The sequence below is a fragment of the Python bivittatus genome, unplaced genomic scaffold (genome assembly GCF_059951505.1).
Source record: "Python bivittatus isolate LINGU-HERP-01145 unplaced genomic scaffold, Pbiv_v1 ctg000410_np1212, whole genome shotgun sequence".
NCBI lineage: Eukaryota > Metazoa > Chordata > Lepidosauria > Squamata > Pythonidae > Python > Python bivittatus.
The window spans coordinates 4154472-4180888 of record NW_028277067.1 but is presented as its reverse complement, the minus strand read 5'-3'; the positions used below and the strand labels follow the sequence as shown (position 1 = coordinate 4180888).

The 26417-nt window shown below is 39.2% G+C and overlaps 2 protein-coding genes across 13 annotated transcripts in view; one reads left to right on the top strand and one right to left on the bottom strand.

Moving 5' to 3' along the window:
- The window catches only part of KANSL1 (KAT8 regulatory NSL complex subunit 1), a 136676-nt gene extending 132740 nt beyond the window's left edge, over positions 1–3936 (top strand). For 2 of the 3 annotated variants that reach the window (XM_025177634.2, XM_007422380.4), the window contains exons 14-15: positions 479–725; positions 1131–3933. In XM_025177634.2, coding sequence (XP_025033402.1) covers positions 479–725; positions 1131–1358 — 475 coding nt within the window. In that variant the 3' untranslated portion in view covers positions 1359–3933. Of the gene's footprint in view, positions 1–478; positions 726–1130 lie in introns of all 3 variants that reach the window. The other variant, XM_025177636.2, reaches the window with a different exon arrangement.
- Positions 3937–4522: 586 nt separating this feature from the next.
- Positions 4523–26417, bottom strand: part of MAPT (microtubule associated protein tau) — an 81664-nt gene continuing 59769 nt past the window's right edge. For 5 of the 10 annotated variants that reach the window (XM_007422381.4, XM_088143391.1, XM_088143389.1 and 2 more), the window contains 4 exons: positions 23435–23527; positions 17823–17904; positions 16534–16646; positions 4523–8244 (listed from right to left, as the gene is read on the bottom strand). In XM_007422381.4, the coding sequence (XP_007422443.1) occupies positions 8029–8244; positions 16534–16646; positions 17823–17904; positions 23435–23527 (504 nt within the window). In that variant the 3' untranslated portion in view covers positions 4523–8028. Of the gene's footprint in view, positions 9188–16533; positions 16647–17822; positions 17905–23434; positions 23528–26417 lie in introns of all 10 variants that reach the window. The other 5 variants (XM_025177643.2, XM_025177645.2, XM_007422382.4 and 2 more) reach the window with 3 other exon arrangements.

Below are 26417 nucleotides of genomic sequence, written 5' to 3'. Positions count from 1 at the left end.
GAAAATTCAAAAGGGTTTACAGACTTCAAAGCACCACTGCAGTTGAGTTCATCATGAAATAGTAGAAGGGTTTGTGTCAAAAGCTTTGTGGAAGAAGGGCAGGTTCAGAAGGGGTCTGAAAGAAAGAAAGAGGTAGCACGTGAGAGGTGTTCTGAAAGAATTCCAAGTGTAAGAAGCAGCAAGCCTTTTCTGAAAGAAAAGGACCTTGTGTGAAGAGAGGATGACAGTCATGGGCAGAGGTTTATCCAAGAGAGGAGGAAATTATAAGGACCATGCCAGGATTCTTGGGAATAGGGGGGGTTTCACTGGCAGGTAACAGATGCCTCAACTGTAGGCTTTCCTGGCACCATTCACTACTACTGCACTTCACTTATGACTTGTCTAGATTAAGATGGGAGAATGTACTAGGAAATTGGAGAGGAGGTTATACCCTTTAATAACTGCCATTCTTATATATTGGTATTTATTTTAATCCCAGGTCTTACAGGTCTACGGATGGACGGACAACCCCACAATTGGGGAACCCATCTACCCCACAGCCAGCCTCACCTGATGTTGGAAACTGCTATCTGCATTCTGATTTCTCCCATACACATTCTCCACGCAGCCCCATCAGTCCTGACCTGTTCTCTGGTCCTCATACCCCTTTGTCCCGAGACTCCATGCGGCATCTGTCCACGGAGGACACGCGTTGTTCTACACCAGACTCTGGCCTTGATGAGCAGGTGAGTGAATGAATCCCTTCTGGCACTTAATGGAACAACCCATGAGTTTGTTAGCCTTGCAGGTGGATGCCCCCTGTTAATTTGACTTTTTATTTACCTAGAAAGGTTGAAAGTGTAACTCTGCTCAGTTATTTCTGTGCTTTGGGGGATACCAGAACCAATATGGGCTGCATACAGGCTGAAAATTGCCCTTAGATGCAGTTCCATTCCAAAATAGTGTTTCTGGTTTCCAGACTGTGCCCTGTATCTTAGTCCTGAGTGTTAACTCTCAGTAGCAGTGCAACTTCACGTGTTGCTATAGCTGGTCAACATCTCATTTCAAGGGCCTCCCAAGCCTCCCAGATGAGATGCAGTGGGACACAGAGGTATTGAGGCCCTACCAACTGTATTGCCTTTTCTTCCCAGACTGTACAGCCCTGGGAACGACGCAGTTTCCCGCTGTCCTACAATCCCAAGACAGAGTGCGAGGACCAGTCAGACCCACAGGACCGGTCATCACGTTGCACGCGGCGCACATCTGGCAGCAAGCCTTCCCGAGAAGCAGACGCTGCCCCCACCTCACCTTCCCTTGCTTGCCTCAAGAGCCGGAATTCGGGGGCCACGGCCACTGTTCAGCGGCCAGCCCATAGATAAGAGACGGACAGGAAAACGGAGCAAAAAGAAAAAAAACAATCCACCAAATTAACTCTTGGCATTAAAGTTTCTGAAATCTGCGTTTGATATTCAAACATCCTGCTGGGAATTTTCACAGTTTTTAGTGAATTTAAGGAATTTAGAAACTGTTTTCTTTCTTCCCCCCTTCTCCCCCCCCCTTTTCTCTCCATGTTTCTTTGTCTCACACACACCTTATCCAGTGCTGTGTGGTCTGATGAGGAGAGCAAGCCTGCCTCTCCCTCCCCGTTCGTAGGTGTACACTCCTCAGACAGGAGAGTGAAGCTGGCTGGTTGACCCTGGAATTAGTTCTCTGGTGAAAGGGTACTTTTCATTTGTTTTCTTTTTCTTTTCTTTTGCTGTTTAGTGTCTGTTCTGCTCACCTGCCACCATCACAGTGCTCTCCCCCACCCCTAAGATTTTAGTGAAGTGAAATTAGTGGTGAAAAGTGATGTTTCCTGAATGAGACCTTCCCTCCCTCCCTCCCTCCCTCCCTCCCCCTACGGTCCCCACTGGCACTAGAAAGCACTTGCAATGCAAACTCTCAAGATCACTTGGTTCCTTAAGGGATGGCTTCCCATTGCGAGCAACAAGAAGCTCTTCTCCAATGACCTTGATCTGTTCTGGGGTTCTCTGCTGCTTCCGAGACCGTCTCTCCATGTTAAACAGGAAGTTCAGTTGTGTGAGAAAAAGCAATTTTCCATAATCAGCCTGGATATGTTTTGGATAAGTTTTATTCATATTGTATTGTGTTTCGTTTTTTAATGGCAGATTAGTAGTGGGGAGAAGGCTACAACCATTCATTTCAAGAGGAACTGGTTTTTTTCATGCATTTTCTTTGCTGGATGTGATCTAGGGTTACTCTCTTCTCTTTCCCTGTTAATTACTAACAGTTCTGTGTTTCCTTTTAATTTTGCATTCTGTCCATTAGTTTGAAAGCTGTAGATTATATGTCTGCAGTTAATAGATTGCAATACAGTAGTGTTGAGCCTTAAGTACTGGGAGCGATGTCACAGGATTCAACAATTTGCCACCCCAGATCCACAAGCCATATTGTGAGTGTGGTATAATCTCATTGTTCCTTTTCTTCCACCCTCTATTAAAAAAAAAAAAAAAGTAGTCTATGCATTGCTTGAGATTGCATCTTAAATTTTAATGTATGTCTGAGTACCAAAATACTTGTTTTTTCCAGAGAAAGATTGGATGTTATTTTTCACCACTACCTCTTACTTAACTCCACTTCAGCTTACAAGTTATTGGAAATCAATCTTCTCAGTCCTGTTTTCTTTCCTGAAAATGGCTTGGGCTGACTCTTGCCAAGCTGAACTGATCTGAATTTATTCTAATTTAAAGAGGCCACTGCCCTCACTTCCCATCCCTGGTAACTCCCAGATTCTGCACACCGATCCATTGTAACGTTTTCCTGACCTTAGCGGTGTGGCTGTTGGTCCCTGTCCTGTTGTTAAGCATTGCGCCTGTCTTCTGTATTAATCACTTCACCAAAAAAGGAAAAAAAAAAAACACCTTTTTTTCTCATTTTGTAATCGTAACAAAATAGTAGCTAAACTGCTTAATGGTTGGGGTTTTTTCACAATTTTCAACATTACCTAAAGTTTTTGGTTCTGTTCTAGTTTTTTTTTTTTAAAAAGGAAAAACCCAATGCTACTATATCCCTCTGCATTAAGTGCTTTTCTATTTATAAGGTTGAAAATTCTGAATAACCATCTTAGCGTTATAAAGGAAAAAATCTACAAAAAAGAAAAATAAAACCCACCTTGTATTTTGTAAATATTTCTTTTCCTGCTTCAAGCTGTGTAATGTCCTTGTTATATAGAAACGCTTTTCTTCAGAGAAGCTGATCTTTGTTTAATGTCTTGATTCTGTTGGCCAAAGCACCAGTGTGTGCTTATAAAAAAAAAAAAAAAAGATTAAAAAAATTTAAAAGTTAAGGAAAGTGCTACATTTCTTTGGGGAATAATATGGGGAGAATACCTGTAGAAAATAAGTACGTAAGATATTTAGAGAGAATGCAGTGGTTTTCACTTTTGGATTGTAAAAATCTTTAAATGAGTTTTAATAACTTATAGTGTCTTTTTCAGATAGATGATCTCATGATTTAGCAGGGATTTTGAGAAGTGTTGTTTACTTTTTATGGTAGGTAAAACAGCTTAATGAAAGTGAGTGCCATCTATGGAATGGGCGAGTTAATGCTGCAAGGGATGGAAGGTGGAAAAACAATCACAGTACTGTAACTAGCTGTGATTGGAATGGCTTGAGCACTGTCCCATCCTTTTAACAAAAGTAAAAGGAAAGTTGCCTTTGAGTCAGGCTTAATTCCTGGTGACTACACTGAGTCTGGGAGCTCAGTGTAATCTTGGTGGCAGTTCGGAAGAGGTTTGCCCCTGCTTCTCTCTGGGAGGTTTTTTTCAACAAAGACAATGCGTTTAATATTGTAGTAATGACTTTTTATTTCCAAATCCACTTTTACAGCAACAGTCAGTGTAAACCAGTTGTTAAAACACACAAATACAACATGGACAGTCACAGACAGGTAGCTAAGCTAGGATGACCATACGGAGATCTCATGCCCTTCCCACCCCCTCCCTGTTTCCCCACACCTGAAAAACTTTTAAAAGGGAATTATGGGGTCTTCCAAACTCCATAGTCCCTTTTTTTTATACTTGCAAATTTATGTAATATAGCCCCATTTTTGTCCTTTTAACTTCAAAACCAATCTGTCCTTTTTTTTAACACTTTCAAACCCTAGATATGTATATTTATATACCAAGACAAGACATAAGCCAGTCAGTTTAAGATGGCTTTGGTCTGGAACCGCCATGGATCCTCGCCATCTGGGGGAAAAAATGTCTGTGAATCCTAGGAGGACACAAAGACAATCAAAATCCAGTTGGGAAATGGGACCTATGATCAAAGGAGATGGCTAAAAGCGGGCAGGGAAAAGAATTCAGAACACTTAAATGTGTGTGCAATGCTTGAGAAAGAGGAGGGTTTAACCACTGGGGAACAAAAAAAGTGAATGGAGTCCAGGCATAATTTTCTGAAAAAAGACTTGGGGACCAATGCTTTTTCTAGAAGTACAGTATGATTGCTCTTCACTGTTCAATGCTGAAGAAAGAGGGTTGTCATTTTGGGTTTTTTTTTTTTTTTTTTTAGCCTTATGCTACTACAGCAGCTGGTAAGGATATTACAAGATTTTCCAGCCCAAAGTCCTTAAATGCAAGCAAAAATAAATCGTAATGGTGTAGTGTATAGCTTCTCAGTGAAAGGATTTTCTTATTTGATCATTTTTAGATTTAAAAAAGAATAAACCTACCATCCTAACTTAACTACAGAGGTAACAACAGGCTTATAAATGACTGAAAGGTGACTGTTGATGTACAGATGAATCCTCTGCAAAATCTTCTCTTCCACTTGAGCTCTGTCTTGGAGTAAAATCTACTCCGTTCTAGAAGCTATCCATTACTTTCTGTCCAGCCACTCTCCCTTTCTGATCCCACAAGTTCTGCTTGTCAAAACTATCTTCACCTGATTCAGCTGGTTGATTTGCATATAAAAAACAAGGAAACTGCAGCTCCAGCCCTCACTTGAACTGATTAAAGGTCATGGGGAAATCATTTGCTCAATCTCAGTACTAAAAAAGAGGGATACTGTTATGGTGCTATGAATGAACCTCATGCTTTACAGAAAGTCAAAAGGGTAATGCTGCTGACAGAGTGGCCAACTTGTGAGATTTGTTCAACCTGCTGCTGCTCCTGTACCCCTTCCCCCAGAATGTGACAGGTGTTAACATAAAGCAAATGATACAGCCCTTGCTGTGCCTTTTTTTAATTGGCTTGGAAACAAAGAGTTTCTTTTTACCATGGATGCCCAACCTGTTGCCTACTAAGGTGTCCTGATTTTGGTAAGTTAAAAATTAAAGACTTGGAATCAGGTCAACATGTTAAAAATGGGTTGCTTCCAGAGCAACCCAGTTTTCTTAACAGCCCAGCTCCTTTCAGCTTGACAACTGTCAACTCTTGCTGCTGATGAGCCACATGCAGACCACCTTTTGTGTTTTAGCATGATTACCTCTGGTTACACGAAGCATCCAACTAGTACATGCTGAGAACTCAAACCAATCTCTCTCATGATTGTTGGCTCAAACATTACACTCCTGAATTACGCAGGAAAAGATGCCCAACAACCCTAGAAAGGGTACAAAGCTGGAATTTTTCATGACAGCCCAGATGGGTGCCATGAACTAGGCTGGAAAGGGATGATTGCCTACTGTTGCTCTGTGGGTTTAAGAGCACCCAAGAAAAGGGAGGAGAGACCAATAGCGATGAAAAAGAAGCCCATGATGATTGTACACGCTGAAAGCTTCAGTTATTGTGGAAAGAATGAAGTACCTGAAAAATCAACTAGATATTCATAGGTGCACTTAAAGCACCCCAGTATAATTGACCCAACAGTCTTCCTCCTCCTACCCAGCCTATAAAGACTCCCTATTTTTGTGTTCTTTTAAAATTTTGGTCAAATCATCTTAAAAACCCCTACTAGCAATTTTCAGATGCTTTCAAGCACCTGCAACTACCTCTGATAGAAAAGGGCAAACCAGTTATTCACAATTTCTACTTAATCCAATTTGCTGCCCTCCGCAGGTATATTTATGTAACGTGCATGCTTGGACGAGTATGTCTTGGTCTGAAATGAAAAAACAGGGCAAAGGAATAGAGCCCTTTCATTTACAGAACCCTTCCTGGAGCAAATTGGCAGCTTCTATATATTGTCAGATTCCAAATTTGCTCATAGCCACCATGTCAAGTAACGATGGGAGTTGTAATCCAGCAATATTTGGTGGAACATCAAGTACCATTTCTCTCCCCCTCCCTGCCCATCACAGAATAATTTCTCCCAACAGCAGCAGGTGGGGAAAAGCAAGATAGCTTGCTAAACCAGTGCTTTCATGGAACTTGCCCTATGAAAATTATCCTTCTACACAGTGGATCAGGTAAAGCCTACAGATCTTAACAGGAATCAAAGGTCTTTTTAAGAAGTAGCTGCTGGTTGCATTGCAGTGAGTGAGCTTAACAGTAGATGCACATACTTCACACTTAAGCTAGTTCCTACTACAATTGTGCTGTTGCTGAATTACAACTCCTAGCATCCCTAACAGTTGGCATGGTGGTGGGTCTATTGCAAACCAGTTCTTCAATATCTGGGGTGCTAAAGAGTCTCCTGAATAATGCACAATGATCTGTAAGTGAATGAATAGTAACTATTGAAAGGAGTGTACTTGCTTCTGGCTATGATTTTTGATCTGTGATGTTTCTTTCAAATACACAAGTATTACATAAACATGTACTCTAAAAATGCATGATACAGGTCAAGGTATACATGTTCCCACATCTGCTGAACTGATGTCCTTTCACGCAATTGTCCTTCCTAAAAAAACACCTGCATGCACCATAAATAAATACACCAATTCCTTAAATTTTAAATATGCCTAGAGCCACACCTCTACCTCACAAATTTCTACATTTACATAAAACATTGGAACAACCAGGCCTATTGGGCTGAACACAAGGGCAAATCTGCTACTTCCCCAGCAACTCTGGACAAATTCAAATGTGTGTTATCAGCCCTTTCTATGGTGTGACAGGCTACCCAACATTGTGGAGGTTGAAGGTGAGGAGGGAGGAAGAGAGAGGCAATAGTTACTGTTCGAAAAAGAGGGAAAAGGATGCTAACTTTTAAAATTAAAAGAACCTGGGATTTAAGGAACCAATTTAAGTCCAATTATTTTAATAAGTATGACTATATAACCTCAAGTCAAATGGTTAATTTTAGACACAAATAGAAAATAGATAAGGTATCACCCTGCCTCTTAAAAATATACCATTTCAATTAGAGAACTAGCATTCTTGTAGGCTTTCAAGGCAGTTGTGGCTTATGTCTTAATTAGCCAATGCATGCAGTTATATGTTGGACTTAAACCTGGTTCACAAACGTTCTCAGTACAAAAAAGAATGGGTGTGCATGTAACATAACAGCTCTTCCGCTCTCTTTCCTATGCCAAAATTCCTCCTTCAAAGGTGAAATTCTAATGCCTAGCTTTCCAGCTCCAGCAGGGGGAGACATTTGAAGGTCTGCTTGTACAGTGGAAATTGCTCTGGACCTGCATTAACCTCTATACCTAAATCAGTCAGCAGCAATGATTCTTTAAGAAGGTTGTCAAGAGGCTTCTATGTCATAAATGTAATTGAAAAAAAACTTGGCCAAGTAATGAGCATGTACAGCAGGAAATACTGCCCTACATTCCCAAGACAGATTTGAAGCATCACAAGTTTATCTGGCAATCAATTACGTTTCTTTTTGTTTTGGGTCAGGGGGTGAAAGGATGTGGGAGTCTTTTAAATAGCTTCTTCAATATAGGATGGAAATCTTTGCTTCCAAGTTGTTAATAATTACAAAATCCTGAGACCACAGATGAATGAATAACTGGAGGAGGGAGAGGGAGCAGATTAAAAGAGCTGACATTAATTTAAAATAAATAGGAATGATGGGGGATGTAGATGGAAAAAAAAAAGAACAGAAAGAAAGGCCAGAGTGAATTTTTCTCTTCTTATTATCTCCACCCACTTCAACACAATCACAAGCCTTGCTTGGCCAGGGAAGCAGACACTTCATCAGCCAATGTGGCCAGCTGAGGGGAGTCCACCATGTTGATGCTTCCAGTCGAAGAGACATTGCTAAGGCGACGTGGAGAAGCATCTCCAGAAACAGTGGGTGATTTGTAGACAATTTCAGCTCCGTGATCAGTCTTGGCTTTGGCGTTCTCACGAAAGGTCAGCTTGTGGCTCTCAATCTGAAATGAGACAAGGTGGAATGGTAAGGACAGATGAGACGGGATTTAAACCTTACCCACTGCAGCCATACGATGGTAGAGCAAAATGGTTCACCCAGTGGAAATATTCTCATATTTTAATGTGTGATCCTAAGAGGAAACCCTGGGATCCTTCTTGCCAATCAGAAAGCTCTGATTATCTCTGTTTACTTGACCAGGAAGTCCTAACTGACTGACATAACTACTATTGTATAAAGTTCATAGTGCAAATTACCCAGATTAGATATAAACCTTTGTGCAAAAATAATAACTTTTTACAGAAGCAGCTTTCCCTACCCAAGGGAATATCTCACAGGAAATACTGTGCTGAATTCTGCATGATAGGTTGGACCCAAGATTTAGATGCACAAAGCCTCCTTAAAACACTGCAGATGAATCTGAGGGGTGGTGGTGGTGAATAAGATTGGCTGTGGCACAAGAGAAACTGAGGGGGAAAGCCCTAAATATTAGGCAAAGGCTCCTTCACAAGCACAACCTGCCTTCTTCAAATAGGAAAATCTGCCTCTGCCACCCCAGTTGCACACACCTAACTGTTCATCCAACCCCATATTAAAAGGTACAGAATCCCTGCCTCCTATCCAACTGGGCAGCCTAAAGTCAGAGCTGAGCAGTCCTCAACAACCTCCAGTTTATTCAGTACTGGTATCTTTTCTCCAACCGAATCTCAGAGAATAGGAATGGAATCATCCCAGCCACCCAAGCCCCCCGGCCAGCTCTGGGCCTCTAATCCCCTTCTTGCTCTCACAAAGCTTATGACAACAGGTAACTACTTACTGACATCGCATGGGTGCAAGTCGGGGAGTGGGCTCTCCTCAGGGATGGAGGGCTCCGTGATGGGGGAAGGAAGCCCAGCCTTATTGGGGCAGTTTTGTACACCGTTCGTGTCTTCCTTGCCCTTCTCTCTCTGCATGTGGGTGGAGAAGGTCAGTGGGATGCAAAATAGCATCATCAAATAAGATGACAACGAAAGCAAAATTTTAAATGGGGAGGGAGGGACATACGGAACCGAAGAAGGACAGAGCAGCAGGAAGTATGAAAAAGAAGCCACAGGAACTGATGATGGAGAATGTAAGAGCTAAGGAAGAAGAATCACATAGCATTGACTCTACTCAGAATACTACAAAGGATGGTCGTTGCTAAAGTCGTTCATTAAGAACTATTAATCTGCAGTGACTTAATAAACCAGCATGATCAAGCCGTTTTTGCAGCCTAACCTGTAGAAAGGATCGTTAATTTATCATATATACAAAAACTGAGCAGCATCTCTTTGAAACAAGCAATAAAGATCTATGGCCAAAATGGCAGGCCTCTGTCCCTTCCTCACCAGCTTTTCTTCATACACGGTTCAATGGACTGCAACATCTGAGATGCAGCCTAGGTCAGACCCAGTCTCAGCTGCCCCTAATTCACTGAAATAATTGAAACCGAAAGATGTCATGATGGCTAATAATAAAGCCCAATCTTTTTCAGTGGGTCTCCTGTACTTCTAACTCTACAGTTTTTCCCCTATGCACTATCCACACTCTCTGCAGTTAACAATTAAGATAAAGTCTGTTAAGGGGAAACTCCTATCATTTTGTAATTTGTTCTCAATCCCCATTCCTTTCAGATGGCTTAAAAGTATTGATCAATAGGCATAAAAGGAGATGCTGAATATAACAATGGACGTGTTTCAAAGTTCTGATTTCCCCTGAAAATCTGAAGATGGGATGAGATACAGAATCTTATAGCGTGTCTACATTAAATCTTTCTCACTTGCCCAGAGAAAAAGACAAATCTGGGATACTACAAAGTATAGATAGTCCTCGCTTAACAATGCTAATGGGACCAGAAACACTGTCATTAAGCAACACCGTCATAAGTAAAAAACACATGACCGCACTGCTTAGCGACTGCAGTTCCAGCAGTCCCAGGTTGCTGTCATTAAGCAAATCACACATGGTCATTAAGCAAGGACCTCACATGACCGCAACTTCCTGACTTCCATTGACTTTGCTTATGGGAAGCCAGTAGGGACGGTTGCAAATCATGGTCATGTGACTGCAGGACGCTGCGATGTCATAATTGTGAGCTGGGCACTGAATCCCAAGACTGCAATCACGTGATCGTGGTGATGCTGTGCTGGCCCTAAGTACGAGGACTGGTCGTAACTACCACTCATTCAGTGCCATTGTAAGTTTGGTCACTGAACAAGTGGTTGTTAAATGAGGACCACCTGTATGGCCAGGAATGCACTCACCTAGTGTTTCTGGCCAACTGGTATTTGGTGACTGGTTACACAAACTGTGGCAGCCATTTTGTGACTGGGCAACCTCTCTCCCTCCCCAACTGCAGCCATTCTCGCTACATACTATTCATGTGTTCTCAAAATACGGGACCAAAGCTATAGTCAAGTACACCTATTCATCTGTACGTTGAGTTATCCCAACTGTGGTTCAGAAAGTTCAGAAGGGAGAAATAATGAAAAGAGATGGAGGAAGAAGAAGTGCAAAAGTTGTGTCAATGGCAGTGAGAGAAGGATAAGGAAGCAGAAAAGTCCTCCCATCAGAAGCCAGAACACTCACTGGAAAGAGCTAATGAGAAACAGAAAGTTTTATAAAGTTATTAAAATGAGATGCATCTGAGTGGAAAGGACTGAAATGCATGGGAGTAGAGCCTCCCTCCCCAAGAGAGGAACAACAGATGAGGCACATACAGACAAAAGCATAACTTGCATTAATGGGTCACTCTCAGATTGGTGCTTCAAAACCTGTGCGGCATTCTTGTTGCTAGCCCTGGAACTATGTGAATATAGCAATCTAAAATGGGATGCCAATTTACAAGAAAAATAACTAGGTTCAGGTAACTTGTGCTTTCAATCTCAGATTGATATACAAAAGTTAGGAGGTGGACCCTTTTATTGTACGAAGACAAATACTGTCAACTACTGGCAGATGCTGTTGAAGGCATACCTAGGGTAGCCAGTTGAAAAACTGATTGGAGGGGAGTGATTCAGGAGGCTGATTCAGTCAAATACACAATGAACAATCCTGGTCCAAAGAAAACTTTGTATTTATTTATTTATTTATTTATTTACTTACTTACTTACTTCTTTATTGCTCTACTTTCTATAATAATACCAAGGTTCGCAATCAATAAAAAGGAAGTATTACACAATAAATGGCTTTTGTTTGAAACCCAGCATTAGCTATTTTAAAGACCAGATTACAGAGCTATAACTTAACTCCTTTCCACACTGCTACTGCAGTGAAACCAAAGGTTCTTAACCTTTTCTTCACTGATGGCACTCTTAAAATCGTACATTGCATTCTCTTGGCACCATGTTCCATTTTCTACTACAGTAGTTGTCTCCATAATACATACTGAAGGCACAAGTTGATTTACTGAATAAAGTCTAAGGAAAGTGTTTATTTTCTGAGGATCGGTTACTGAAATAAAGTTGTTGCAAATAAACCATCAGCCTTGAAAATTGCTTAATTATTATAATTATATGCTTGCATTAATAGTGTATTTCCAATTTTAAATTACTATGAAACAACCAAACAGAAACTTACCAGGATTTAACTCCTCTTTTGCCACCTAGTGGGATACTTGGGCGTGATGAGACTTACACAGCCTTTTGTTATCCGATGTAATACCAGACAAACATATTCTCATTTCTCTCTCAATTGCTTGTAATCTACCACCTTTTGCAGTTTTTATATTGGTGAGCACAGAAAATCTCAACTTACACAAGTCAGATGTGAGCAGAGGTATCCTCAAACAGGCCTTTTTTGCAGACTATATTAAACTGGCAAGTTTTTAACCAAACATACTTTTAACCTATCCAGCTGTAACCCAACTCAAACTTTAGAATTTAAAGCTAATACCTTTAGGCCAAAAGACAAGTCGTAACCAGTGCGGATATTCCAATATTGGCGTGATATGCCCCCTGATTGGCAGTCTAAATTGCTACATTTTGTGCTACTCTTGAAGAACAGTCCTAAACAGAGCACACTGCAGAAACTATCAAGGACTGGATTAAACAGACTTTTAAAAACAGACTTTTCAGGAACAGTTGCAGCTGAAGTCCGAAACATTCTTGGGCAAACTTCTTGCTACCGGGACCAGGACAGGACAGCAAGCTGCCCAGGCTTCAGAGCTGATTTTCAGGAACAGTGCGACCCTTATCAGAACAGAACAAAGCCCCAGCCGTAACTGGCCAACAGTGCTCCATTTTGTCTTGGTTCATCATCAAGCACAGCAACAGTGAAAGAGCTAAGAGACCCACGATTCCACTGCCTTTCTCCCCATCCGGCAAGGGCTATCTACGAATGTGACCCAGACCGAAAGTCCCATTAAAACAAGTATGTAATTAACTTCTATGCACATTCCACTGACTTCAACTTCTCTGAAAGCTGACCTTACAGAATGACACTGCTATTTCATCATTTTATCTGTTTCCCTGGGAAGACGACACCAATTGGTTATATATGCACCCTATGGAAGTTAACACATTTACCCTCTCAGCAACCTGGAAGCAATATTGGAGCAAGTAATGACCAAAAGGGTTTTTTTTTAAAAAAGCTGAGAGTAATCTTTCAAAGACAGAGCAAGAACTTTGTGAAATTTGAGACAATCCTCAAGTGTACCTTAAGGTATCTTCATATACAAAAACAGTATTAAATCATCAAACATTAGGCTTCGTTATAGACTTCATTATCCAGTGGGGCCAAGAGATACTTCTCCCTTCTGCTCTGTCTGAAATGTTAGTGCTTTTGCCTTTCTTTTAACATATAGAGGTGCACTTAAAACCAGGGGTTATGTTTATTTCTCTGATGATCCCAATTTTCTCCTCTTTTGTGCTGGAAAAGAGAAATCTCCACTTCAGCCGTTGCTTTTGCCCATGCTCCAAACTGTTTACTTAAAAAATCAAGCACTACTTGTACATTTGTGTGACTAAAAGATAAGATGGAATTATCAAGAAAATCCTTGTGTCTAATTAGTAGGACACCAAGCTTGCAAGATCAAATCTCCTGTCTCTCCAAAGGCAAAGCTTAGGCCTCCATCCTGAGGAGTTTCCTGAGGCCTCCGTCCTGAGGAGTTTGCTTTTTTAGAAGAAAGCAAACAGCCTAGTTAAAAAATCAGCAAACCAACAGACAAATGCACCTAAGAAAAACTGGAAGAATCAGAAGATTTAAAAAATAAGGTATTTGAGTACTAATAGGGATTGAACATGGAAGACCCCTGACCGAGGCTCCAACAAGCACAATCACATCTACCCGTACACTACTGCTTGTTTATCAACTAAACAAATAGAAGCTTCACAATAAGTCCAATTACTCTTTCTTATCTAGACACGTTGGTCTATGGTAACCAATAATCAGGAGGAGTCTGGTAACACCTTTTCCGACTTAGAAATTTTATTAAAAAGCATAAGCTTTCATGAGCTACAGCTCACTTCATCAGATTCACAGAGTGGCTAAACTGATATAGGATTGTAATTGGGATAACGTGGGGGGGGGGAAGAAAGATTGGTTATGTAAATATAGGTTATATGTGAGACAGATTGCAAGTACTTTATTAATTAACGACTGTAAAATGTTAAAAACCTATTGTGTTCATTAAAACCTTTTGAGATAGCCTCAAACCTTTTGATGTTTGTGAGTTCAGCAATCTCTTGTTCAATTGTGCTTTTAAAGTCTCATTTTTCACTTTGAGATCTGCAATAGTGCCCTGAGATGTTGAAATGTTCTGACATTATTTTTTCCTGGTTTTGAGTCCTGATGTCAAACTTGTGTCCATTAATTCAAAATTTGTCTTGTCTTCCATAGAATCCAGAGGGGCATGGCTGGCAGTTGATGGCATATATCACCTTAGAGGAGGACCGTGTGAAGGCCTCTAATCGTCTGTCTACATGTTGGGGCCAAGACGGTGCTTTTGGTGTAGATCTATTTATTTGATTACAAAATACCTGACTCCCAACAACGGTGTGGAGGACTCTGTAGATGTGGGGACAAACGAGATATCTGGGTTTGTTGCAGCACCTGGTTCCCATGTTAGCATCGTTGTCCTGTTATTTCTTGTTGCTTTCTTATCTTTCAGCAGGAAGAATGGTAGGAAAGGGATGGATTACAACTGTTCCATATTCTACTTAGGAAATAATTAGGCTCTGATGTAGAAATGTCATAGTATCTGATGCACAGAAAAGGAGAACCTTCAGTGAAAATAAGCAGGCACACTGCAAATGTAATGTGCATTTGCACATTGACATATAAAGATGCACCCAAATGTGTTCATAATGACCCCGAAGCCTCAGTATTAGTGAACCTAAATACATGGCAGCCTTATGTTTCCTGATTGTAGTAAATTAAAAATTCAAACCATCAAAATCTGTCCTTTTGCTGCACTTCACTCAAATTCTTCTCAGGTTAATCATATTCTTCAAGTGTAAAAGATCACCAAAGGATGGTGTATAAGAGGTGAGCTGCACGGACCTTTCAAAATACTATTGATAGGGAATGTTGGGGACATTAAATCCCTGACATTTTACAGCAAAACCTCTAGTACTGCCCTAACTAAACTAAGCTGAGAACCTTCACCTCTGCTACAGAGTTAATCTCACTGTTCTGTTTTGTACTACTTGCAGAAGGTGTTCTAGGCTTATCAAATATAGGAGGAAGAAAAACCAGAGCTAACTTTTTTTTAGTGTACCCATGGGCTCTGAATCAGCTTTCTCAATCTCCAATTAACTGAAGGTATACTGGGTCCAAATACAAAGCATGACTTTAGAACTGTAGATTTTGGTGAAAAAGGAGACAGCCAGATTACCACATCTAAAAAATACTGTAGTTGGAGAAGCAGAGTTTCCATAGTCAGTGTAGAATAATTTCCATGTGAATGATCTGACCTTGCTTAACCTTCTGGCGAGTATCAGAGCTGGCAGAAATGTACAAAATGTAGCAATCAAATTCTAGGAATGAAGAAAGCTGCTTCCTCTTCCAAGTTTAAGAACTTGGTGGTAAATATCTTTATCCTGGGATCTGCCCTGCATAGAATGGTTTGGTAGTGGTATCCGCGTCACTGATTAAGAACATTTTGCATTGCTCCAAGGCCTTTTAACTCAGCAGACGTCCAGTAAGACAGAGGTTAGAATGTTTTCCAACCAACCATGGCTATTTCTGGATCTGGTGTTCTTTTTGTGATTTATCCAGACTCTTGTAATATTTTCTGTGCAGGTAAAAAAACATTTTGTTCTATGGAAGAATCCTTGTAAGATTAGAGAATATGGAGATGTATCGAAGGGACAACATCCAAACAGGAAATCATCAATCCTTGTCAGCGGCCCAATGCATCAAAATCTCTCAGGACTGAATCTTTAGATATTTCCTGATCATTTCCCTCACATTCTTCCCTCTAAGAGAATATGGGTAGTGTTCAATATCATTCCCAGATCAGCATACTCTCTCTAGATAATATCAAATGTGAAACACACACAACCAGAGAAACATTTAAATTTTCCTGCCACCAGTTCATCAAGAAATATCATGATATGCCTTTAAAAGAGTATCAATGAAGCAATACACAGTCTAAAATATGGTTTGAGAGAGAGAAGAGAGGTGGGAAGATGGGATCATAAAGTCAAAACCAACAGTGGATTAATACTATGCAGCCATCTTCAGCTTCAGTTCACCAAACCTGTTGTCTCTACGCTCACTCTTGAAAAGGAACAAGTATATCTGACAACAATCTGGTGGGTATGCTTCTACAGTATGGTAGCCTTGTTCTTTAGGTATGTCTGTACACATCTGAAGGTGCCTCTTGGAAAATTTACCAAGGAGATATGAAAAGAGAGATGCCTTCTCTGGAGAAGGCATTTTGTACAAGGAAAAGGGTGATCTGTGCCTTACCCATTTCTTCTTGGCCACCCCTGTTTTTGAGGGAGATCGTTAGAATTCTATGTGAGCTTGTATATAGCATCTAGTCAGCCCTTCAGGTTGCTTCCTTACAATTAGGAAAAGCTGCTGGTTTAGCCAATGTCTTAATGGTCTTCAGTAGACATTGGGGATATTTACAGATACTGCATTATGAAAATTGGGACTTAGTAAGAATAGTGTTAAGACTTAAATTAGCACCATCCCAGACATTATAAGACTTGAAAGAGTCTCCCACAATAGTATTACTCAAAAGCTTAATACAATCATTGCTCTACAGCAAACCTGCCCCCATCACCCACATATCTAAAGAACAGCAAGAGGAAAATGTTTTTACCTTCTTATTTCCTCCTCCAGGGATATGGGTGATGTTATCTAATGACCCAATTTTTGATTGCACTTTATCTTTGAAGTCCAGTTTCTCAGATTTCACCTCCACCTGTCCACCACCTAACGAAGAAATGAGCAGGATTAACAGATATCAAAAGAAACATATAATGCTGACTTCTGGAGAAAATACTTGTGTCTGTGTGTTTGTGCGTGCTTCTTTCCCTCAAGCGGGCATTGTGTTTGTCTACTTAAGCATGTGAATATGATATGAGCTCTGCTCCAATACACTAATTCAGTTATGCAAGTCTCACACGATTTACAAAGAAACTTTGGATCTCGGATTTTTATGGTTATATTCCATTTAGCATCATAGTAGTAATAATAGTCTAGCCATAACACTTGCTCTAAGTGCAAAATAATGAAATGTGAGTGGTTTACTGGGAGGTAAGAAGAAAGGAAAAACAAACTGGAACATGCTGAACTTGTGCTTCAAACTCAAGAAACTTTTCTCAGTAACAGCTACAGCTTTAGGGAAATAACTTTAAAATTAAATGTCAGTAAGCTTGTAGGATCTTAAAATGCAACACTTTTAATAATCTAAACTGATACACTCCAATTTTTCTACAGAGTCCCCTTTCTCTAGCTTGCTGTTTTCTAGACCCCTATACAAGAAAGAAATAAAAGCAGGCAGGGCATATATAAGATTTAGAGAACTACTGGATAAAGTTTATTTCTCAGAGCAGACTGCATTCCCCTGCTACAAGTCTGAAAATGAAAACGATGTCTAGAACCATAGCAGAGAAGTCTGGCCCACACCAAGGAAGGACTTCCAGGTCTTATCCAGCACAAGGCCGCACCCAAAATGTTTCCCTTGAAAGGAAGGCATTTGAAGTGATTCCTGTAGAAAGCACTTGTGAGGATTGGTTGTTCATTTAATTTTACAGTTAATTAAACATTTTTTTGGTCATGTTCTGGAGTAACCCTATAGATCATGAATTGATAGGAATTCTGTAAATGACAACATCCAGTGCTTTCCAGACACTTATGACTCACTCAGACAATAGCAGGGGTAAACACATGGAAGGAGCAATTATCTGACCTCATTTATCAATTGTAATTATTCACAGTACACTAAGTAACTCTACATTCTTTGCAGTTACTTTTGTCTTTGCCATCTCGGTATTTTTTTAAAGGCAAAATAAAAATGATACCAGAATTTACCCAAAGATAAGCATTACAATATATATTACAAATATGCTTAAAAAAATAAAATACATACATAGACATCAAAGTCACCTGGTTTGTGATGAATGTTATCCAGAGAGCCACATTTGGACGTTACATGGCTAAGATCCACTGGCTTGTAAACAATTTGTACCTGTGAGAAGAAAATGAAAAACTATATGCTTTGGGACTGGAATTTATTTTAATTTGAAAAAAAAAACAACCCAAGATATGCTGGAAAAGTGAGACATACAAAATACTGGAACTTGATTGGAGAAGAAATACAGCTGGAAAAATTAATTAACCAAGCAAGGAAGAATGAAAGCTTTCTGCAAGAAACTGTGAAGCCAAAAGCATGTGTTACAGCAAAGTCCCCCACAAGCATGCACAGATTCACTTTGATTTTTAAGATGATTCATTTAAAGATTTATGGGAAAATAAGAACCACCATAAAAGCAAGATACCCATAAAATAGTTGATCCCACATTTCCAAATCTATTCTAAGAGTTAATTATCTTGTTTTTTAGAGTAACCCTATAGTTCTACTTTGCCTTATTTTTAATATAGTTATTCTTTAATCACATTCATGTTGTTCCATTTTTAACACTGGGATTCTTTTTTTATTTTTAATTGCATAGGATTCCAAATGTTGCAGTCATTTATATAGTATCTATATACTTAGAGTTACAATATTTCACAAAGGCATACTTTCAAAATAATTTCACTTCCTCATGAGATGGGCGGTGTCTAAAATTTGAAAAATAAATAAATAAATAAATAAATAAATAATTGTAAGTACTCATCTCCGAAGATTGCACTTTTCTTGCAAAATCACCCCTTATGTGGCATCCACACTGCATTTCCACAGCATGCAAAAACTATTTTACCTCCAGAAGATGGAGGTTGGAAACTGAGGGTGCTTAGGTGAAAGTGGAGAGGAGAGAAAGAAAGAGAGGTGTAATCAAATAAACTATATCACAGAGAAAATATTTAAAAGCACAACAGAAACTGAACTAAATACCTTTTCTGATGTTAAACTTAAGGTTTATGTCCACAAAACTGAAAGAACAGAAATAATCAATGTGCGTTGAAAAAGCTGGAGGTCTTACTTTTTTAAAGGATCTTTTTAAAACATAACCGAAAAAGTATTTGGAACAATGTGGAATTATAATCACATTATGGTAAAAAGTCAGTTATCCAGAAATAAAACATGCACGAAAGGTATAAATATAAACAAAAATAATTACTAGCGGTTATGAGGTTATAACAAATGACACTGCAGAAAGGCATACAACTGGAGAAAAAACATACAATACAGTCCCAAAGGGGTGAGGGGATGCACCCTCCAAATCCATCTTTGCTGTGCATTTTGCTCCAAGGTTGTCTAAGTACCAAGATGCTAATTCCCTCTCAACCCTCAAGCCAGGATCCTGGACATTAGAAGCTGAGCAGCCCATCACAAGAAGCAATCATAGTCCTGACCTACCAATCATGCTATTACCCTATGGTGGAACTCACGGCAATCAGGATTCAAGTTACAAGTCTTCTCTGGAATGCATTGGGGATTTTTTTTTTTCTGGAATGTTTTTCTCTGCAACCCCAAGCAAGATCCAGCCCATTTTCAAACTCAGTGTTTCTGCCAGCTTTTCCCACATTTGTTCCTGTTCTGTTCAGTTTCCAGACACTTATCACACTGAAGGACAGAAGGATAAACAGTGTCCTGACATCTTTACATAACTTCTTTCCAATATTTTGTTGAGTTGGAAAGAACAAAAAAGGTATTCATACTTTAGACCAGCATCATCTCATCAATCCATTTACCTATGATGCAATGATTCAATGATCATGGCTTGAGCTAGACAGGCTACACCAGAAATTCTCAGGCCACTGACTAGCTACATGGAAGTTTCAGACTCTTGTATTAAAGAGATGTATTTGAACACGTTCACTCATATGTAAGAAATTCAATGAGATCTTAATGAATTATCTGTTAATACAATCATCTTCCTTTTTTTTTTTATGCTGAAGTCACTTCAGAAGTACTCTCCATGTCAGATCTACATAACATCCATCAAGCAGATGCCATATATTAAGAACATAACCTCCATCAAATCAGACAAAGGGTCCATCATTATATATCCACACAGTCAAGCAGCTGCTCATTTTTCTCATACACATTCTAAAAAACCTTTAAGAAAACACCAATGTCAATTTTATTTTAAAAATGGCCATTGAATAACTATGGCTTGCCAATCAAAACAAAATGGAGAAGTTTAAAAAAAATCTCAAGAAAAAATGGCACTGTTCCTTTAGATGCTGCACTCTTCCCTTCTTCCATGAGCCTTTACCTTCTCTCCTCAAAACCCAATGCCTCAAAACCTAGATCGTAAAGGGATCATTCTTTTGTAAAAGACAGTCCCAAGGATATCAACCACTCATGCCTCCCTCTGGCCATTCTATTCCCCAGGGGAAGTCCTTTGTCTCCCTGGCTATTTCTCCCAGCATGTTCTCCCCTGTTGGAAGGCTACAAATGTCTTCTCTTCTTTCAAGGAAATTGGCTTCTCAAGGAAGAATGCAGAGTCCCCTCACAGACTGGCTATCCACTCATATTAACAGGAGAACAATGGTATTCTTCCCTCTTTTCCTTCACAACTCTGCTGCTGGGGCGGGTAGCCGGTCTTTGCTCTCACTTTATCTTGGCTCTCGTTCCACGGGCCTATTCATTCAGTGTGCATGTAGCAGAGTTGGAGCTGGTAAGACAGTAGTAGCAGCAGCCACTGTACCCAGCAAGGATAGAAAGAAAGGTATATAAAGCATGGGTGTGAGATGCACATCAACTGAAGAGAAAAGGGGGGATAAAGGAAGAGGACAAGGAAGGACTGAAAACAAATTCGTAATCATTCGTAAATGTGGGAAAACATTGTCTACAAATTCTATTTCAGGAATTTGGAAATTAAACCTCCTTCGAAACTTTCTTTATAAAGTTTGATTTAAGAGACATGCTTAGAGAGATCTAATGAAATATGTATCTCTGGAATTCACAGATTTTTAACCTGGTTAACTACAGAATTGCTGCTGTGAGAACAACAGTACTGTCACAATTTAATTTCCCTTGCAGACTCTAATAATTTAAATAGCATGGGCTAAATTTCAAGGCATTGTGGGGAATGCTATATACAATGGAAAAGAAGGATAGTTTTCTAAAAGCATTCTTTGCACAGACATTCATAGAAATTGTTGCAGAGGCAAAATCTAATAGCAGGCACTTTCTCAGCTTCCATCTGCAGTAGATCTATACCGGAGCCTCTCCCATTTCCTAGGCAGTACTCCATGTTCGTTTGTTTTCCCCAAAATTTGGATAATACTTAGTGGCCTATGCTAATAATACTGCACTGTTTCAGCTATGTTTATAATGTGATCAATTGACTATATTATTATAACTATAGAAGATTTGATACTTGTATAATGAAAAACAGCCTAAATTCTCCCCCTTCTTGCCTGAAATTAAAGATGAGGAAAAACAAAAATGTTAAAAACCATACCCACAAAATAATGGTTGTCAATGTATATGTGGACAGAAATTGCAAGTAATGGGAGAAATGTCACAAAAGTAGTTTGAGAAAATAGAATACTGAGGGAGAAATGATGTTTAGGGATGAATTGGGGCTGCACTGTCTGGCACATGAATGAGTCAGACATCATTATGCTAGAATAAAAAGGATGGGTAGGCTGGACCCATGAAACAGATACCTTGTTCATTGTTACTATACGCAGCCTACTTTTACAGTATTGATGAACTACATAGTCTTAACTGAAATCCCTCTTAGAAAGTGTACACGTTTGTTTAAATACTTCTGACTCCCTGATTTAGAGAGTGCAAATACATACATAAAAATTATAACACTAATCTGAGGATACATAGTATGTCTCCATTAAATTTCTACTCAGAGCTGCCTTTTAAAAGGTTTTTTAAATTGCTAGTTTTTAAACGCCAACTACCAAGATCAGTTTTCTCCACTGCAGACAAATGTCACAATTATGTCAGCTAATAAAACACAGAAACACAGAACATTATACAGGTTCAACATCATGCAAATGGAGTTCTTGAAAGACAACCTGAACACAGTAAATGGACTAAATGATGCAAACTATGTAAGTTTAATTAGTTAATTATGTTTCTATATTTTCTTTTGCAATACATGCTATTTAATGTGCATTTCAAGTGCCATGCATATAATTCTGTACTATGCCCTAAAACTTTGAGCTGGAAGATTAAACACGGAAGCTCGGGGTAACTCAAGATCACTGCGTTTTGAAAAATAAAAAATAAAAAAAAATCCTAGCATTCTTGAGGTGCTTCCAGACAAAGTTTATTGCAAACAAATTAAAATATGTTTATCAACTAACTCATTGAAAATAAAAGGTCTGATGGGGGGGGGGAGACAAAAGTGGTGGGAACCTAAAGGACAGCTATACATGTAAAATCACACTTGGATCCCCCATAAAATTCAGTGAATGACAGTAGCACCATAAACGCCCAACCTGGAAGCACCTTTGCTTGCAGAAGAAGTAAAAAAAAAAAATGTATAGTTGTTAGTATCTAGTAAAAGCTCAAAATCCAATATTGGATAAACCTTTCTGGGATTAGCCAATAAGATTCATATGCCATCCCTGTTTTCATTTCTTATGAGGGCAAATTCAGAAATGAAAACAAAGCAGGGCTATTAAGAAATGAGAGAAAGGTATTATCATGGTCCAGAAAATCCTGAGATTTGCTAAAGAATCAGACAGATACATTGAAGAAGGTATCTTTCCCTCCACTACCCCACTAGAAAGTTACTAGAACCCTTACACTTGGTAAAACTAAATAAGGGCTATCATGGGAAGAGAAAGGAAGAATGAATTGGCTTGCTTGAGCCTCTCACAAGTTATGTTGACCTGGAGAACATGGATCTCTACACTGAAACACTGCTCTTAGCAGGTGAGGCCATACTGCAGTATTTTGTCACAGGTCCAACTTGGATCCCTTTATCTACCAACGACCCAGCCTCTTGATTCCATGAAGCATCTAACACTAAATTCTACCTTTTCTACCTCTCTCATGCTTTAAAAATCACCAATTATAGAAGCAAAACAAACTGTATAAAGAAAATTTGGAGAAGATAATTTGCTTAATTGCCAAATTTGCACATTCTGGATTAGGGAACATGCTTATCCTAAAAAAAAAACTACCATTTTTTTCAAATGCAGAACAACTGGTCCACCATGACTATGCATAACTTCTTCATGAGACCTCCACAAAAGCACACATTTTTCATCAAATTTCTAGATTCCTATCTTGCATTAACATCTTTCTCTTTCATCAACTGAATTGTACATCATATTTGCCAGAAGCCTGAAAGCTATGCAATTAAAAAACGGCTACCTTACAGTATTAATATTATTTTTTGAAAAATAACCAATTAGGCCTGCACACACTGGCCCACACAGACTCTGCTGGAGGTTTAATCAAGCCATATCTTCCCTAGTAGGAGGTTAATTTATATGTGTTATATATATATGCTACCAATGGCTGGCTGGCTGGCTGAGCAGGCAGCATTGGCATTTTAGGATTAATGCAGAATTCATGCCACTAATAATAAGTTATTTTATTATAGTGCATTGAATGGTGTGAAGGTACTCACACTGCCTCCTCCTGCGGTATGTTTGATATTATCCTTTGATCCACACCTGGATTGAACATGGCTAAAGTCCAGCTTCTTATTAACCACCTGCACCTTTGATAGTCAGAAAAAGAACATAAGTGACAACTACTGCCAGCCAATGATACAGTGCAAAGGGTTTCTCTGTGTATAATAGCAAACTCAGAAGAAAAATGAAAGCAGAAAATGAAATTTCTTCGGGGAAATTTTCAGTAACTTGGTTTGACAAATGAAGGCATACATTTCAGCTCTGCAGAAGTAAACTTCTAGCAATCAAGCTTCAAATTAATACTTTAAAATAGAACATCTCACACAACACAAGCTATTACACGCATACTGCAGTGCATTTGTCCCATATGTACTGCAACAAAGTATGCATAACTTGAAGAGTGGTTTAAATATTGTACCAGTACCACACCAAACGTAGTTTAACTTTCAGGATTAGCATGGGGCTCCGTTGCCACCACAAGCAAATACCTGGATATCCCATGACTCACTGGCTATATCTTTGATGACCATAAGGAAAAATCAGCATTGAAACATACTTATGAAAGTGAAAAAAACATGAACCAGACTTGTCTCTGTCAGATGTACCTCTATTTTCAGTAGTATTACTTGTTTGTCTATGCTTGCTTATCAGACTAGAAAAAATATTCAGGGCTAGTATATGACATGCGCAATTTAAGTATGACGAGGGGGGGGGGGATAAGTATACCCACCACATGAACAGGGCTTGTGTCCACAGGGTGAAAGCTGAAATCAAACAAAGTTTTATCAGACTGGAAAGCAGCATCCTGAAAAAGGCATCCCTGGATCCTGCCGGTTTGGATATTTATCCCCCAATATATAACTTTCCCTGTTGGGGGAAGATTTTGAAGAACACCATGGGGCCTCAATTGCAGAGAATTCTGGATGAAACAGATTATTTTGATCCCTTTCTATCTGGTTTCAGACCTGGATGTGGATGTGAAATAGTACTGGTCATTCTAGGGGATGACCTTTGTCAGGATGGAGATGCGGGGAGTGCACCTACTGCACCTCTCAGTAGTGAGAGCCACTTCAGCAAAATTACACCAGTGCTGCAGAGCCTGTACTATTAATTTCAGGATGTAATTCAAACTGCTGTTAATTAAGCCCTACATGGCATAGGTCAAGGTTATCTTTGGGACCATTTGCTCCCAGTAACATTGAGAAGGAATGCTCACATTCCTTCCCTTACACTTGGGCTTTTAGAAGAATAGGTGTGAAGAAGCATGCTTCTTCTGCGGCAGCCGCTATCTGATGATGAATCTGAAGAGAATCAAGCCACTATCTCGAATTTGCCATTCGAGGATCAACTGGCCCGCTCGCACCTTGCCTTCAGGAAGACAGTGAAGATCATCGTTTTTCATTGCACATATGGGACCTAAGACCTCACTGCCTGTCTAGTTTCTAGGTGTATTCACAATTGATATTGTTAATGATTTTTATTCTTTTAATCTGTTTTTATTACTTTAGTAATCTGTTATTGTAAACTACCTTGAGTTGTTTGAATAGCTTCATTTTGTGAGGAAAAAAAAGAAATGAAACAAATAAAGGGAAGCGGTCAGAGTACTTCCAGAGTTGGGACTTCTAAAACTATTGAATTGTTACTCTTCCTCTGAAACTGTGTGTATATCCTGCTATATTTCCTGGGCATGATAGTTATTCAGACAATCAAGTCAGTACCTACCATGGAGATCAGATAATCAACATTGGTCTTCCTTTTAAATAACTCTACAAGAATCACTGAGCAAACTACATTATCATTGCTACTCCTGTCAACAATAACCTTCTTTCCAGAGTCTGCTTCCGGTGAGGATGGAGAACTGATGGCTGCACTTCGTGGGAGACATTGCGGCTGAAAGGCAGCTGGATGCAGGATCCAGACTGCCCATAATTCTCTCTGGATAAAAGAATGATCTTGAGATTAACCTCATACATTCCGGACAGCTGGAGATTTTTTGTGAGTCGATAACAGAAACTTGTTTTTGCAGCCGCTTGCAATCAGCTGGGAGTCATGGGTTTCATCATGCTCTGCGCCATTAATGTAGCCTTTTTAAGGACTTAAAGTTCGTCCAAACCTCATCTTTTTAATCACCTTGGAGTTTAATTTTTTTCTTACTGTTTCATTAAGAATGAAAAACCTTCAGAGCTGCAAGTTGGACATTCACTGGGTGAGTTCTCTTCAATCCATTTAAAAAGAAAGAAAATTATGTGTTTCCAGCTTTGTAAGATCTTTATTTTTTGTAATGTATAACAAAAGGGGAATTATAGTGTTATTCTTTGGAAAGTTTTTAAACGCTAAAGATTTGGATGAAATTGATTTAAAGAAAGACTTGGAAGTTAATTAAAAAGATCCTCTCATGTGGAAAAGAACTTTATGTTTGTATTTCAACCTGATAATAAAGCCTTGAAGATTAATCACTAGAGAGCACCAGATGGTCACATTAAAGGAAACATTTTATAAAGTGGCTGAAGAAATCCTAGGAATATTTAACCTTATGCTGGAACCAAAAGTTACTACTGAAGAGAATCAAGTTCCTTGGAAAATAACTGAAATGGATTTTAAGGTGGACTTAAAAATTACAACCTGTAAGAAAGAGATGGAAATATTGGATTTACAAATGGACTCATTTGGAAATTTAAAAAGATGCACAAATAATATACCAAAAGAGGGATGTGGATTACCCATTTAAATTGGAATATAAGTGATTTATAGAAGTGGCTATATTGAGAATACATATGGATTTTGATAAAGATGATAAGGATTTCAAGAGAAGAGACAAGAATAATAGAAGACAGATGTTAGAACTATCTGTGGGATTCAAGGATTGATGGGAGGAAGAAGAAAAAATATAAAACAGGTTTATCTGATTATGGTTAAGTAACAGGTTGTTATTTTTGTTGATGCTTAATCGTTATTTTGACTGGATAACTTTTTTTT